Consider the following 17,717-nt stretch of genomic DNA (forward strand, 5'->3'; position numbering starts at 1 on the left):
ACCAGACAACGTAGATCTTAAATTTATAAAAACTTAGCGATTACCAATTTTCACCCAAGCGGAACAGAGAGATGTAATATATAATCTATTTCTAAAAGAAAACCTGCCTTTATCGGGAGGTGGGGAGGATACAAAATATCCATTATTTGTGGCAATATCCAGAACTTCAATCACATCCGAGTAATGGTTTATGCTAAACTGTTTGGATCTCTTTTGCCCTCGCAAAATTCCTGTTTTTTCATGAAAGAGCTTCATTATCTCATCGCTACGTTTTAAAGGGGTCTTTGCAAATAAAAAACAATGACTTTCAATTTGTTTTTAAAGAATCTTTTCGTACTTCCTGGTGAGAATCATATACTGCTTCCAGTTATAACACATCATCTCTCTATTTACTCTAATTGTAAACTTTAAATAGCGGGAGATGTTTTTCTCCTGAGCACATGAATGAATGCAAAGACCAACAATGAATCACCAGTGTGTAAAGTTCACTGCTTAATGAACAGTAACACTTGGGATTCTTTACAATGAATCAATTAGGTGAATGGGTTAAAAAAATTTTTCTTTTAAGTGAGGAAGTTCCCTCACTTTGCTTTTAGCTTTCCCTGCATCAGTCATATTTAAGAGGTGGAATGCTCATCTTTCAACAGGGAGGATGTCCCAGTGTGATGTGAAGGAACACATGTGTGAGATGGAATTCTATTCTCAGACTTGTTACAGTTTTCCCCAGTAATTAGGAAGCTATATGTCCCTGATAGAATGATGCTAACAAGCTCCTGCAGGTTCTACTCTAGCAAGAAATCAAAGGGGCCCCAAACAGACCACTTCAGTTAAAGGATTATGCATTTTGGTTATTAAAGTGAAGAAAGCTCTCCTACAGGTTTATCTCAGAAGGGACTTTCCCAAACGGTCAGATTCTATAGCCAGGATTACTTACTAAATAAAGAAGAAAATTAAAGAATGGCCGTGGAATGTTTGGAGGGAGGAAAAAAAAAAAAATACGTAAGTTATTAGCAGAGATCCATTTCTGAAACTTTCCTAAAGAAAAATGGAAAGATAGCGTTGCAACAGGCACCTGTCCCCACTGGCTGTTTCTCATAGAACATCAACACTCTTCCCCCACATAGTGAGGGCTACTACCTAAATCCCCGGTTACTTTCCGTCCTTCCTTTAAAATGCAAAGCCAGGTAGCATGAGTAGAGTTGGCCTTGACAGACAGCATGCAGAGGGGTCAAGAGGACCAAAAACACAGTCAGAGAAAGAAAACACCTAGGAAATGGAAAATGCTGCTCTCGAAGAGGGCTTGGCCCAACCAACAAGAGCGACACTCACGTACCTTGAGGACTTCCATCGGCACCTGGGTGGCAGAGGGAAGGGTGGTGGTGGGCACGCTGACGTTTATGGCCGGGGTCTGACTCACTGGCACTCTCTGTTGCATGAACTGGGCCGCCTGCAGCTTCTGCTGCTGCTCCCTGCGCTCCTGCTCCTGCATTTGCTCACGCATGAGTTGCTGGCGTAGCAAGATGCGTGATGTCATACTGGAGGAGCTTATCGGAGGCTTGGAGGCCCCAGGATGCTCCTCGGAACTGCTGTGGGAGAACCAAAAAGGGAAAGAAAAAAAAAAAAAAAAGGCACAACATTTAGTTTCTTAACGAGACCTTTCGTTTGCATTTTGGGGGGTATCCTAAATTGCGCCCAACTACGAAAATGATCCTGCGCAAAGATAAAATCAAGTTGCAGAAGGGTACTCCGCATAATTGAAAATCAAGAGGTGACAGGATTGAAGTCATTAGGAGTTGAATTAAAATAAGTCAGCTTGATTGCATCTAGGCATTTTTCTCATGCGGCTTAATTTTTTTTTTTTGAACATTTTATACCACATACTACTCATCACCACCAAATATAGCGCCGCCATATGAAGTGCCAAGAGGCACTGTGTCTTAATGGCACCCAGATTTCCACATGTAAAAATAAATTGCTTGATTTGCTTTTTCATAACTGAATCTCACCAAATACCTACTCCTACGCGCTATCTAAATTCCTTGAAGATGTCTAAGGTGTTTACTAACGGGGAATAATTTCAAGAATGGGTGAACTCTGTCATGGGGAAATTCTGCGAGGATATGGGAAGTAAAAACCATTGATGAAAGAAGCATTTGCACCAGAACGCTAACACCAGACTCCACTACAGGCTGGGGGGGGGGGGGGGGGGGGAAGGGGGCAGAGGACGAGCCGGTTTGACAACCCTATTCTCCATCTGGTTTTCTTTGTGCCGTCTTTTCTCCTGATTCATCTTGGCAAGCTCTCTCCTACATGTGTCTGCGAGTTCCCCATGCGGCCTACTTCTAATGGTTTTGGTGCTTGCTCTATCCAAAATTACAGAAAAAGCTTAAACACCAGTCCTATGTTAGGAAGAAAAGACTTCCTAATTTTCCTAAATATGGGTTGTGACTGCTTATCTTGCCAGCTCTATAGCATCAACAAGTTATTAAACCTCCCTCTGCCTTAGTTACCGTATCCGGAAAGGAGGGATAATAATAGTTTTTTACACACTTACTCATTTATCAAAGAGGGAGGTGTTTTTAAAACTTCTCTTACATCACTTACATTTTACGAGCCAACCTCTCAGGGATTTTGTGAGGATTAAATAATATAATACATAAAACAATACACATAAATTGTCTAGTATAATGAGTGCCATGTAGTGCTGCCTCAATAAAGCTTTGTCATGGCTATTATTATCAGCTAGAATTTTCGGTTGTTTATTTCCAGCAATATACCATTCTTAAAAAAAAAAAAGTCTCTGCTTAGGGCTAACAGTACAAAACCTTAGTACCTGGAAACAGGAAAAAAGTGACATTTGAGAAAACAGTCACTCCCAAGGAAGTCCCTCTTCAAATGAAGCATGAGTAGTTTTAGCTTCCTTCCTTGAGTATAAATCCCAGTATTTTCTTTACCTTCCAACAAAAGGCAAAATAAGGCCTTCAAGCCATTGGCAGATCTTATGAACTCCTTAAAAGATAGGAACCTTTGGGGCGCCTGGGTGGCGCAGTCGGTTAAGCGTCCGACTTCAGCCAGGTCACGATCTCGCGGTCCGTGAGTTCGAGCCCCGCATCAGGCTCTGGGCTGATGGCTCAGAGCCTGGAGCCTGTTTCTGATTCTGTGTCTCCCTCTCTCTCTGCCCCTCCCCTGTTCATGCTCTGTCTCTCTCTGTCCCAAAAATAAATAAACGTTGGAAAAAAAAAAAAAAAAAAAGATAGGAACCTTCAAACTCTGCACATGCTAACGGATGAAAAGATGTTTGTGCTTCTCCCTTGCACGGTTCCAGAAAGCTACGTAATAAAAACTACACTCACCACAGGAAATTAGTACAGGAAATCATAACAGGTTCATATAATGTAATACTATGCAGCCATTAAAAATGGTGAAGAAATAGATTTGTGACTGGAATAAAAACTACACAGTATAACAAACTTACAGAAGGCAGCTACAAAAAAAGTATTCACAGTATGACCCAATTAAAAAAATATTCACTACCAGAAAAAGTGTACTGATCATTTTAGTCTGAGCCACTGCGGATATGTATTATTACAATCCTTTAAGAAAACCATACTGAGAAAAGCATGAGTAAAACAGTATTATCAAAAAGCTGTAATACTGTTCATAGAATATGACTCAAAAATGACATCCATGGACAATTTTCCTAAGAACACAATTCAAAACGTGGAAAACCTGACATCACAAAGCTATTGACAAATTGCAAAATATTTCGAACCACCTAAAATTTTGCCTGAATATGAGAGTGATTACTTTATCATTAAATTGTAAGGAGAGATACTGGTCAAAAGGCACCAACTTTGAGGAATAAGATCAAGTTCTAGGGATTCAATGTTCATCATGGCGGCTAGAATTAATACCATATTGTACACTTGGAATGTGGTGGAGGAGTAGATCTTAAGTATTCTCACGGCAAAAAAGGAAAATAAATAGCAACGATGTGATGGATATGTTAATTAGCTTGACTGTAATCATTTCACAACGTGTACATATACCAAGTCATCATGTTATGCCCCTCAAATGTATGCAATTTTTGTCAATTATGCTTCAGTAAAGTTGGGGGGAAAATAAAGCCATTTAAAATATTTAAGAGTAAAATAGGTTAAAAAACAATTATAATAGGTGAATATATATATATATATATATATCACATACTACTATTTTTTAAGAAACTGTACAACTACAGAGCAAAGTGAAAAATGTATATAACAAGAACAAAAGTAGGAAATAAAAGTGTATTTATGTTTTAGTCTAAAATAAGTAAAGTGTGTTTATGTACACAAATACACATGCTTAGCGGGGATTGTATAAATGTCATCTTAGCTGCCAGATGGAAAGTGGAATTATAGATAAACTTCTTTCGTTCTTTTTTTTTAGTCCCCCCCCAAATTATAATAAAGCCATAACAGTCTTTTCAATGGCAGAATACGTGTCACTAATTTAAGAACAAGATGAACATGAACTAATCTGCAAACATGAAGGAATGACTTGAATAATCAAAGTCCCCCTTTGCCTGGAACAAAAGAGATGGGGTACATCGCAGACTGTATTTTGACAGTAGGAAGGGAAAGTGATGATGGTACCCAGGGCATTGGTTCTCTTGCATGTCTTGAGCATTCCAGAAGACTTAAACCCTTTTTCCTTCACAGTTTCCTACAGACGCACACAGATTGAACAACGTTAATATCCTGCTTATTATTTTAATATGATGCACTCAAGCACACAGAAAAAATACCTAGACGTTACCCAAAATAATATATTTAGCAGGTAAGGCTCTGGAAAAGTGCATAAAAAGCGAATGTATTTTCCCGCTTTTGAGTATGTGTTCAAAGCTCAAATGTAGTTTTTTGAACCAAGAAAAGAAGGGGGGAGTAGCTATTAAAAAATAAATAAATAAACGGTCTTACTATTCAAAGCCTGTCAGGTTAAAACATTCCCAGAGAGACTGATCCTTTTGATAAAAACAGGAGCAAACCTTTGTGCTGTAGCAAATGCAGCTGTGGAATAATCGCACTAATTAGCTGCTCAAGACAAGCCATTGGCTGTGATACTGGGGGAAAAATCCTTTCAATTAACAGTAAAGCATTCTTGAGACATCTTAAATTAAAATTACTAGTTATCAACCACGCTAAGACTCCAGACATTAAGCCCACAACAATATCATTTAAGGCATTTATAGAAATATCCTATCGGGGGAAAAAATGTATATTTATACAGTATACCCATATAAATAAACTGAAACTCCAATAAAGAAAATGTAGCAGAGCTTGGCTAATTGAAATTATTTTAATAAATCTTCTCAAAAAAATGCAAAAGGAAGACTGTAGTCACTTCACTGCACACACTCCCTGAGGGGTATTTCTACATTGTTTAAGATGACTCCCAGATCCTCAGCCTCTTAGAAGTAATTGAATCTGCAATCATCACCTTATAGACAAACAAAAATGAAGATATCTACCCCTCAAAAGGCTAGCAGGACAAATGAGCATCATGTTTTAAACTCAAAGTCGAAGTTTATGTGAGAACAATACGTGTGGCTACAAAACCTTTTTTTTTTTTTCAAAAGCTTATTTTTAAACCGAGGATCTGATGCTTAAGTCATTAGTGATAAACATGGAGAGTCATCCAAATGAATTTAATTTTAAAAGCTAACTGAGCTCATCCAAGGCCCATGAAGCTCAATCTGCACTAGATAATCCTAATTCCGTGAGTCTGATTCCTTTTAATCAGATTATGGAAAGGTCATTTATTCAACAACTAGTCACTGAGTGCTTCCTCTGTGCCAGGTGCCGGGAATATCTGGTTCTAATCTCACAGCATCTAAAGCCACGGTCACAAAATTCTTCTGAGATGCTCGAAAATTAAGTCAGCTATCCAGATTATCTGACTCTTTAAAGAGTTCCACATGGGAAGGTGTTCTCTCTGTAAGAAATTACCCTTTTACAGCCAAATGAAGGAAAGGCAAACGCCTTTACGAGCATTTCCCCAAAGCACTGAAGCTAGACGCACAACTTCCCCGAGAGCTGTGAATTTCTCAATAGTGATTCAAGCAGGAAGGCCATCAACCGGACACAAGTTCTAGTCATTGCTGAGCAGTCTGATCTTTAATGAGCCATTCAACCTCTCTGATCCTCTCCAAACCCCACCTCCTTAATGCCCGGCAGTGACTGAGTGAGCTAAGTAAGGTAAATTCGGAAACACAGCAGCTGTAAGACGCCAGGCAGCCACACCTGTCACCAGAGTCCCCCGCCCGCCCTCCATGGGTGAATTTGTATTTTAACTTCAAAGCCTCCTCCTTCTCTGAGATGGTACAGGTATGTGGGCATGTGCTCCGAGTATCCTGTCTATTCCTAAATCCAAACAGTGAATTCCACTGCTCCCATCAACCACTTAAATATATCAGAAATTCCATGAAATCCAGTCCCCTGCCATCCACACGACATCTGCCCAACCACCCCTCATCTTTGACAGTGATGCCAATATCCCTTTACTAGACCTTTTGAGTCAGTTTGGTCGCCCTCTCATGGTCACCCAAGGCAGGAAAGTGGTTGTCAGTTGAAACTTAGTCTCTGGGCTGAAGGAGCTAATACACTTTTTTCTTCATTTCTTCTCTTCAGTTCCTCAGGCCGAGGAACTGTTCCACCGAGAGGACTCGGTTCCACCGAGGACTCTCCACCGAGAGTCTAGTTCCACCACTTACTAACTTGTGACTGTGCCAAGTTACTCAATCTCTTTGAGCTTCAGTTTTCCTTATTTATAAGGACTGCGTAATGCATCTGCCTATCAACATTGTCATGAGGATCAAAATCTGTAACAGATGTAAAAAAAAACAAAAACAAAAACCCACAATGGCACAGAGTCCAGTAAACTGGAACAGAGTTCAAAAATTAGTAGTAAAAGAAATGCTAAACCATAAACATGCTTCTTCTTTTTTGATGCCAAGAAGCAATTTTGTACAAGTCCACACGCAAGTTTGGACCACAGCGGATCTGTCGCTTAAGATTTAGGGAATCCCCATTTAATGCAGAGAATGTGACAAAGTTTTGCAGGAGTGGAGGGAGATTCTTAATCCTGCAATTCTCTCATGAAATATAAAGTAAAAAATCCTAGCATTTTTCTCCAGGGAAAATTAATCTTCATGATAATCATTAAGTCGATAGAGCTCAAAGCCTAGCATCAGCCTGCACTGGAGTATAATATAATTATGTCCAGAAAAGCACAAGGACTGAGGGTCAAATACACACTGGAGACATGGGAAGGCACAACACAGGTGAGAAAGCCATGTCACAGACAGGTTAAGCCACAGGAGTTTCCAAATCCAAGAGTGACTGCCACAAACTTAGCTGAGGACTGTGTCCCAGTCTCCCACCCTGGACATTCTGAGTTCAGGTAAGGTGAAATAAGCTTGTCTGTAAAAATGTTGCAGCTGAATCCAATGCCTAGCCATGCTCAAGGAGTTTAGTAGGGACTGGAACTCACATCTCTGATTCTTCGACAAGAACACTGTCTTCCACATCTGAGGAAACTCACATCCCGTCCACATCTCCATCAAGCCTTCCAAGAGCTCCAAAGAGTCTTTATTACACTGATTTCAACATGTGGAATGGAATGAAATGGGGACTAGAGGCTCTAAAACCAAACAAATGAAAAACATCTCTCCAGTAATGCCAATGGATCTTCATGGTTACAGCACAACTACTTTATCATAAGAAAAAGGAACCAGCAGGATGAATTTACAGAAACTTCCCCTCAAACCAGTTTGTTCTGTCAGCAAAAGGAAATTCTGAAGAATCTTCTACCAGTGCCTCCAAGTGCACAAATCACTGAAATGAGAGTTGGCAAATGGATCTATCTCTTCAAATGACAGTCTGTGTATCCAATATTTCCGGATGATCAGCCCTTCCATCATCTTCACCTTCCCATTCCTTCTTAAGTAATCACTTTGTAAACGTAAGGAGCACCAGTAAGAAAAGGCGTTGTTACTTGTACTGAAAACATCTAAGACTATATTTATATGGATTATAATCCACGTAAATGTGAAAGTACCAGATTTCACAGCTCGGCTTCAAGAATTGAGATCTTCTGAACTTCCGTCATGATCAACTCTGGGTTTTAGTGGTCAAGAAAAAAAATGAAAGCCTGCCAAAATTTTTCTGGTAACGTTACCGGCTCAAACAGTACACACTACAGGTTTCTGGCACAGAGTAAAGAAAAAGGATTGCAAAGTACAGCTTGTCTTTCTCCTCTCCTTTTCTTCCCCAAATATTTGGACGTTTTCCAAGGGACAGGTTCTGCCAGGAGTGAGGAAGATCACGGTGCCCTAAGTGGATGGTACTCCTGTCCTTTGAAGTTCTGTACCTTTCATTGTACCAAAGGAAGAAAACATTCTAAAAAGTAAGAACCACACCAAACATAGAAGTTAAAATCTGAAATCTCTACTTCTCAACAACACCTAGAGTCCAGTTCATTGGTAAAAACTGAAGACTCTCTGCATCTGTTCCGGATTAATATTCTTTTTTTTTTTTTTTTTTAGTTTATTTATTTATTTTGAGAGAGAAACAGTGGAGGGGCAGAGAGGGAGGCAGAGAGAGAATCCCAAGCTTCATGTTCAGCACAGAGCCCAACGCGACGCTCAGTCCCATGAACCATGAGATCATGGCGTGAGCCGAAATAAGGGGTCAGACACCTAACCAATTGAGCCACCCAGGAGCCCCGGGATTAAAAATTTTAAACTGGTATCAGCAAGAATAATCTCAGCAACTGATTAGATCAAAATTAAAGAGATCCCTAATAAGACCCCCAGTCTATCAATATTCTTCAAAAGAGGATACAAAATATGATATCTTGGGGCTCAGGAAGAAAAGATGAGTACATTTCTTTATAGGGGTGCCTGGATGGCTCAGTCAGTTAAGTGTTCGACTTTGGCTCAGGTCATGATCTCACAGTTCAGGGGTTCAAGTCCCGCATCATGCTCTGTGCTGACAGCTCAGAGCCTGCTTCAGAGTCTGTGTCCCCCTCTCTCTCTGCCCCTCCCCTACTCACAATCTCTCTCCGAAAAATAATAAACGTTAAAAAAATTTTTTTAAAGAACGTTTCTTTACATAAAAATTTTATCCTTCACTTTTATTTTCTCTTTTTGTACATGTTGTACAATGTAATACATATACCATTACAATATGGCACATGTAAATAATGTAATATAGTTATAATGTAAATAATGTGTTTAACATATAAACATTATTGACATGTTTATAATTTATAAATAAAATAAAAATATGTTGCAAGCCCTTGCCTGAAAAAAAAATTCTTTAAATAGGAAGGATTACCAAAAATGTTTAAGAGACTTCAGTAATATATGACCAGTGTTCTTCCAGGCAATTTCATCATCAGATTTTTTTTAAGTTGGTTATTTTCACCACTCGCAGAGTTTCTCACTTCAGTACACTCTGTAACTAAGGAGAATGTCAACTCTTACTAAACGATATTTTCAACCAGGGATAGGAGGATGCCATTTCCTCATTTTATGACCACAACTGTTCTCCATCTTCCACAGATGCCACTACGGGCTGGCATACTCTTAGCCCTCAATTCCCTACAGGAAAGTGCCTCTGAGAGCCAGGCCATCAAAAGGTTATAAAACCTATAAAGTTAAGATGTTGCACACTGAAGCTCTCTGTCTTTCATATCAAGCTCCCTTCCACTAGGCCACACTCTACAATTCTTGCTTACTCTGTCCAACTGTGGAATCCCATTCACGCCTAACTGCCATGTTTTAAAATGCTCTGAACAACTCATCCCCTGTAAGGTGCAAATAATTGAGATGGCATGACATGACACTCCACCTGCAGTATTTTAAAAGGAAGAACTTTCTTTATGCATGCCTAGGACATACCTTCCCAACATGGGAAGTCTGCAATACTGTGTGGAAATCCAGACCAAAGGACAAGTGATGGCCTCATGAGCAGCCCAGCATCTTGCCCCACTTCTTTGGTGACGCACCCTGATTTCATCTTGAAGGACCAGCCTCCTCACTTTCAGTTCATGAGGTTATAACGCTGCTGCTGACTCCAGGTATAGAAACACAACCCAGGATTGGCCAATCAGCATATCCATCACATGGGCCTGTGCTCCAAAGTGGTCCAGCAAGAGTCAGTCCTATGCTTTGGACTATAACTACTGGGGTAAAAGAACTCTCTTTATGCAAAGATTTGGAAAGATGGTGGGATGTAAGTCTGGAAGTTCCTGGACCAACTGAAAAGGAAGTCAAACTAGTTGAAACAGTAATGTGGCCTGAAGGAAGAAAGGACAGAGAAGAAGGAAATGCAAAGAAGGAGCCAGCATTGGATGACGCTGAGCAAATGAATTGAATGACCTGTGAAGCCCCGAAAACCCTGAACATCGGATACTCGTTTGCAAAGACCAACCTCCATTTTTGATTAAGCCCAGTTTGATGTGCCCTGCAGTACCACAGCTGGTGTTTGTGACATTTAGGAAATATCAGTCATTCTGGAAAAAATAAAGTTTTGGCCTAAAAGCTATAACTCAAACAATCCAATATCCATTTTCCTATTTTCTCCTCGTTTTAGCTGGTACAGTGCCACTCACCACATTACCCAGCTTTCCAGGAACTTGGTTAGTTTAGCTTCACGTCTAAGTTCTGCCATCATGTCTCCTAGACTTTGGCTGTAATTGTTGGAGGTCCAGCAGTCACTCTGAACTGCAAAGATGAGGCCCAGACTTAAGAATGGAGCTGAGGGGCGCCTGGGTGGCTCAGTCGGTTAAGCGGCCGACTTCAGCTCAGGTCATGATCTCACAGTCCATGAGTTCAAGCCCTGCGTTGGGCTCTGTGCTGACTACTCAGAGCCTGGAGCCTGTTTCAGATTCTGTGTCTCCCTCTCTCTGACCCTCCCCCATTCATGCTCTGTCTCTCTCTGTCTCAAAAATAAATAAATGTTAAAAAAAAAAGATTAAAAAAAAAAAAAAAAGAATGGAGCTGAAATGTGCATAGTCCTTCATGACCCGGTCTCCATGAGGACAGGATTTTTGTTTTATGTTTTATTCACATATAGATTCCCTAGCACCCAGAAGAATACTTGGCACACAGTAGGATCAAATAAATGCCTGTTTAGTGAATAAATGTGGTGGCTCCATCCTAACAAATACTCCACCTCTTAAAATCAGATAATATTAGAATCTTAGTGTCAGAAGACCTTTTAGTCAAACCATTTGCTTGAATCATCCAGTGACAGAGAATATATTTTTCCCAAGAGCTCTGGACTCCTACTGCATTTCCTTAATTCTAAGCCAAACTTTCCTTCTACATTTTCAGATTTCTCAAGTCAGAACAGATCCTATAATTGATGTATATATTTTATAGATCTCTTGCCCCAAATAGTTGCCTTATAATTATTATCAATAGAGAACTGGATACAAGGAAATACATTTGAAAGTCAAATACTGTGGCACTAGACTAGGTATGTCCCCCCTCAAAAGTTCAAATGAGGAAAGGCTGGAGTAATTCAGAAATCTGTGCGTTGCGGAAAACCACTCCGTAAAAAGGCAGAGGAGGAAATATCAATTCATTCAGTATCTTAAATGAAAATCCATAAAACATAACAGAAAAGAGCAGAAGTCCTGGAGCCAGCATACCTAAGGGTGAAAATGTGGCTCTATCATGTCTCAGTTACAGGACATGGGCAGGATTTTTCTCCTGTCCAAACCTCAATTTTCTCATCTGCAAAATGGAAGGAGAAAACAGTACCTTAGGTAGAGAGCAATTATGAGAATCAAATGTGTTAATATGGGTTAGAGTGGTGGCCAGCACACCACGTGGGCCATAAGTACAAGTTACACTATTCTATGTTTTAATTCTTGATTTGGTATCCTCAGCATCTTCTTAAAATCTCAAAACTAGTAAAAACTGACAAGTTATTTTCTAGGAAGCCAAAACTCTTAGAATGTTGCCTTCTGCTATGGTGTTCTTTTGCTTTCCTAGAGGAAAATACAAAAGAAACAATTAATTCACAGCATGTGCCCTCCCTAAAAGAACAGGCACAAAGAAGTTAATAGGCAACAGCTCAGTGAACAGTTTTGTCAAAGATGTGTGCTAAGAATTTCATTCTAAGAGTTTAGAAGGGAAGCATGCTCCTATGGTGAGTATTTTCTTTAACCAGAAAAAGAAATTCAAAATCAATTAAGCAAAAGCAGTTGTACGAATTAATTTTGGTGTAAATTCAAGGGTGACATCATCACTGTCCTTAGGCTGCATCAGAATGGCATGTTTTATCCTTTCATGTCATCTGTTAATTTGCATTAAATTAATATTAAAAAAATTAGTAAGTTACAGAGTACATTCTTGTGGGGTATGAATCACAAAGAGCAGACATCATCTCCCTAACTATTATCTGCTTTGCAAGGAAGAAATTTATAACATTTCTAGCATAATGACATTTTAAATACATAATTAATATACATAAACTTTGTCCATAAAATGCTCATTTTTTGCAAAGAAATAAGTCATTAAACTGTTTTTATGACCTACAGAATGAAAAATACAAGTGAAAGCAAACTCAATACAGCAAAAATCATGCAAAAAAAATAGAAATCATTTTAAAAGCTACTATAAGAAATTCTAAAGATGTACCTACTAAACACAATGAACTCTAACTGCACTTCAATTTGTGGGGATTCATTTTTTAAGAATCAAATTCTAAAAATAGTTCTGCTGCATTTAGTATTTTTCCACTATTCTTGTCGTCTTTAAACACACCTTCACAAGCTGCTGAACATAATGCTTTTCTGACTTAATCACAACCTCTCTCATGACCCAGGAACGTTCAGTAAATAATTATTAAGCTCCAAAGGTGGCTTTTGCATAAGTTGATTTGCTTGAATGCCTATTCACTTAGGGACACAGCTTTTAGTATTGTTTTCAAATCTTATCATCTAACATTGAAAGTAAATGTTAAAGGGGGGTGGGGGGGGGGGCGCTATCATCTACTTAGTCTTTCTCTTTTTTAGTATTTGTTTGAAACTGCCCATTTCAAATTTGTTCTACACTAACACGCCAGGCAGATGACTCTGATGTTTGGATGTTTTGTTTTCCTCTCAAAGAGAAAAAGAAATCAATATACAGAAATGCAAACGAGATGTTTATAAATGCAACTGCTACTGTTCCACAGTAAGGTTTAAAAAAAAAAAAAAGGAGAAAGCAAAAAATCCAAAGGGTTTGCAATAAGGCAATTTTGACAAATGCTACTGCTAGGGACGCTCATTTTCCTGAAGAAAATCCTTTTTTATTCATGATGAAGCTGAGCTGCAACCTACCCCATAATCATAAATCAAGCTCTGTTCTCGGATTGTTCAAGCGGTCATTTTTTTTTTTTTTTTGGCATTATTAATTGAAGACCGACATTCAATTTTAAACAAGACAAAGCTAATGGGCCAGCATTTCCACCCCCCCCCCCCCACCAACAAATTAGTTGTTATCCTTGCCCTGGCCGCATATTAGAGGCTACAGCTGAAGCTGATTAAAGCCACAGTAACAAAGTAACAGTTCCAGTATTTTTAACTCCCAATAAAACCTTCCCGTACTCTAGCCTCCCCCTTAAAAAAAAAAAAAAAAAAATCGCTCCTGTTAAGTGGTCCCGGGATTATTTCCAGAATAAAACTTCACTTACAGATATAAGCTTTCAAAGGAGCAAGGCATGAACATCTGAACTCTAAGCGCCTCCATCTTTTTTCCTTTAAGGTGCTCTTCAAGCCCTTGGCGAAGAGTGAAAGTCAAAGTTAGTTCTGGCACTGGCTGTGTCACTAGGGGTGGCTCCTGATAAGGCCCTGGAAACTCCAATCCAAACACAGCTCGTGCTAGAACGGTGCCTGGTGTCTGTCTTCAACAGCAGACCTGTTTAATCCAGTACCTACTGTACCTGCAGGACAAAAATGCTGCCTCACACTGCTGAAGGGGCGATGCAAGGACCCAGGCAGGCCAACACTTCACCCAGCAGCCAGGCGAGCACCTCAGGATGCTCTCTCTTAGCCTTCCAGATTGCAGGTACCGGCTGAGGTTTGCAGCGGCTGCGCGTTAGTTAGTGGGGAACTTGAAAGGGAGGTAATTTCACATCCCGGGGAATTTTTAACACTTAACGGAGTCTCAGAATTTAGGAGGGCTGTAGGATTGCTTGCGTCCCTTCTCAGTTTGAGAGATCTCGGGCATTTTTGGAACTGGATCTGATAATCGCACATGCTCTCCTACTGGCAGGCTAGAGATCCAGACAGACTTCCTCACCCTCAGACCCCAAGCGGATGAGGGTTGTCCCTACCAAGTCCTGGTGGGAGCCAAACACAAGCTGCTTCTAATTGTGGACACCATCTTTTAGGACATACACATCTTCAGGCCATATATCTGTGTATTCTTAGACTGTCACCCCAATTAATTCTGGAAGCATTGGTGTACAAGAAGAAATAAAAATAACAACACGCGTTCTCAAAAGACGTTCTTAAAATTCCAACATGACAACATCAATATTACCAAATATTAATGGAAATCCTACAGACTCAGCAAACCAGAGGGCTGGAGAGTTATGAAAATATGTATGTTTCTCTCCACACACCATTCAAAGGTCAGAACGAAGACATGTGACACCAGTTAGCTGTGTGCCCTGGGCAAGTTACTTCACCTCTCTGTGCCTAAGAGTTTATCTCCAAAGTAAATGATGGGAAAACAATGCATTCTCTACAAGCCATAATCAAGCGTGAATTCCATGATGTAATGAAATTATCTTTGTTTTCACCTCCCTTTAATAATAGGAAAGCTCTAGGGGCGCCTGGGTGGCGCAGTCGGTTAAGCGTCCGACTTCAGCCAGGTCACGATCTCGCGGTCCGTGAGTTCGAGCCCCGCGTCAGGCTCTGGGCTGATGGCTCAGAGCCTGGAGCCTGTTTCCGATTCTGTGTCTCCCTCTCTCTCTGCCCCTCCCCCGTTCATGCTCTGTCTCTCTCTGTCCCAAAAATAAATAAACATTGAAAAAAAAAAATTAAAAAAAAAAAATAATAATAGGAAAGCTCTAGTCAGGAGTCTCAGGCAGGCTATTGCTAGTTCTTTTTATTCTTTGCTCATTTGTTCATTCATTCACTCTTTTATTTAATAAATATTTAGGGGACACCTACTACGTCCCAGGCACTGTGTAAACTCTTGGAGTTTATGGGCTAGTGGGACACACATATTAAATAATCACACTGTCAGATAATGCTACATGTAATAACTTCTACAGGGAGCTGGAAAGGCTTAAAATGTAAGGGTCAGAAAAGACTTCTCTTGGGCAGGGACCTCTGTGCTGAGATCTCAGTAGGGGTAGCCTCTCGGGGGGAAGGAGAGCGTGGAAGAAGAGTCTTCTGAACAGTGGTAATAATATATACGTGCAAGAATCCTGAGGTGGGAATTACAAGAATGATCCACTATAGTTGGGAGGACAGAGAGGGAGGGAAAAGCATGGTGTCCATGAAACCAAAGCAATGACCTGGGCCAGACCACATGGGATCTGATAGGACAGGGAGAAGGAGTTGATTTTGATCCAAGATGAACAGGAAACCACGGAGAGACTATATGCAGAGGAGCAAAGGGCTCAGATTTGAGTTTTAGAAAGTTCCCTCTAGCTGCTATGTTGAGACTCAGCTAAAAGAGAGCCAAGATTGGCTACTGAAATGGTCCTAGTAGGACATGATGATAGTTCATGGGGGATGAGAGAGCACCGAGGGTAGAAAGGGTGAAGAGAAGTTCAGGATAGTGAACAGAGTACTGACAAAACTAAAGACCAATAAAAAGACTTGGGGTAGGGTAGGGTAGGGAATCCAGGTCCCTAATGTAATATAATTGCATTCACTAACTATAGTTATTGAGTACTTCCTACACACCAGGTGTTGTGCTGGGTGCTGGGGTAAACAGAGGAGTAAGATTCTACACTATCCAAACCCCCCCCCCCCAACACACACACACACACACACACACACACACACACACACACACACACACTAACCTACCCAACCTCTCTTCTCCTACCTCTGTCACAAAATGTCATAAAAATAAAGTACAAAGGTTCTGGTGTCAACTTATCCAGGCTGAAATTCCACCACTTATTAAGTCTGTGAACTTGTCCAAATTTACCAAACTTGCCATGCCCCAGATTCTTCCCCTGAGAAAGGCAAATGATAAGTGCCTATCCCACAGGATGCTGTTAGAACTGAAGAATATAATACAGTGATGTGTTAGTCTCTGACATATAGTAAGCTCTCAATTAAAAAACAGCTGTTATGGTTATGATGACGGTTAGGGCTGTTATCCTTGATTCACATTGACCTAGAGAACCAAAGTAAAACGAACATAGCGAAAAAAAAAAAAAAAAACCATAGAGAAAGTAGAAGATTAAGGAAAATAGAAAGGGTAGGAAATCACTGTATCTGGAACTTTAAGGGATAGCTAGATTATCTTTAAAAAGACTGAGCTGGACTCCCTCTTACTTCGGGCACTATTTGAAAGTGCATTAAGTTACAAGGTACCGGGTAAGTTTTAGAACTGAAACCCTGATTTATTACATGCTTACACACAGGGAAAATTTGTACCCTCCATGAGATCTCAAATGTTGACCATGAAACCAATGGTATCAATTCCAGCCATTCCATCAGGGACACAAAGTGGTGCCAAATGCTCCCCTGGCACGTTCAGCCAATGACATCGCCTGACCTTTCATCCCAGATAATCCACCACCCCCAAGAAGGCTGTCCATTGACTGTTTACATAAGTATTTAAATAAAATTACTTTTAAGGGGCATGTGTTCAACTATTCATAGTACTTTAGAAAGATCTATATTATACCAGTGTTCTTGGCCACAGCATTGAAATACCCACCAGCAAATGGAGTAAAGTTTGACTTAAATGTGTACATATGCTGCCATGTACAAAATTTATGAAATATTACATACATTTCCCCAATACTAAAATACCTATCTGCTTCACACACACACACACACCCCTGAATAAAAAAAGGGTCAGAGGTCTCGAATAAACGTTTTTCCAAAGAAGCCATGCAGATGGCCAACAGACATGAGAAGAGGCTCAACATCACTCCTCATCAGGAAAATGCAAATCAGAACCACAAAGAGATACCACCTCACACATGTCAGAACGGCTAGTATAAAGAAGACAAGAAATGACAAGTATTGGCAAGGATGTGAAAAAAACAGGAACCCTCAGGCACTGTTGGTGGGAATGTAAATTGGTACAGCCACTATGGAAAAGAGTATAAAGGTTCCTCAAAATATTAACAAGAGAACTGCTATATGATCCAGTATTCCTCTTCTGGGTATCTACCAGAAGAAAACAAAACACCAATTCAAGATAGATGTCCCCCTATGTTTATTGCAGCATTATTTACAATAGCCAAGATATGAAACCCTAAGTGTCTAATGACAGATGAATGGATAAAGAAGAGGTGTATATATACACACAATGGAGTATTACTCAGCCATAAAGAAAAATGAAATCTTGCCACTTGTGACAATATGGATGGACCTGAAGGGTATTATGCTAAGTGAAATAAGCAGGAGAAAGACAAATACCATATAATTTCACTTACATATGGAATCTGGAAGACAAACGAACAAACAAACAC

At 40.0% G+C, this 17,717-nt stretch overlaps 1 protein-coding gene across 9 annotated transcripts in view; it reads right to left on the minus strand.

The window, feature by feature from the left end:
• The window catches only part of MITF (melanocyte inducing transcription factor), a 227,473-nt gene that overhangs the window by 90,884 nt on the left and 118,872 nt on the right, over positions 1-17,717 (minus strand). For 4 of the 9 annotated variants that reach the window (XM_025922407.2, XM_025922392.2, XM_086697610.1 and 1 more), the window contains exon 2: positions 1,334-1,586. In XM_025922407.2, coding sequence (XP_025778192.1) covers positions 1,334-1,586 — 253 coding nt within the window. Of the gene's footprint in view, positions 1-1,333; positions 1,587-13,733; positions 14,551-17,717 lie in introns of those variants that run through there. The other 5 variants (XM_025922421.2, XM_025922399.2, XM_086697609.1 and 2 more) reach the window with 4 other exon arrangements.

Source organism: Puma concolor, chromosome A2, assembly GCF_028749965.1.
Source record: "Puma concolor isolate L17-30 chromosome A2, mPumCon1.1.hap2, whole genome shotgun sequence".
Classification (NCBI taxonomy): domain Eukaryota; kingdom Metazoa; phylum Chordata; class Mammalia; order Carnivora; family Felidae; genus Puma; species Puma concolor.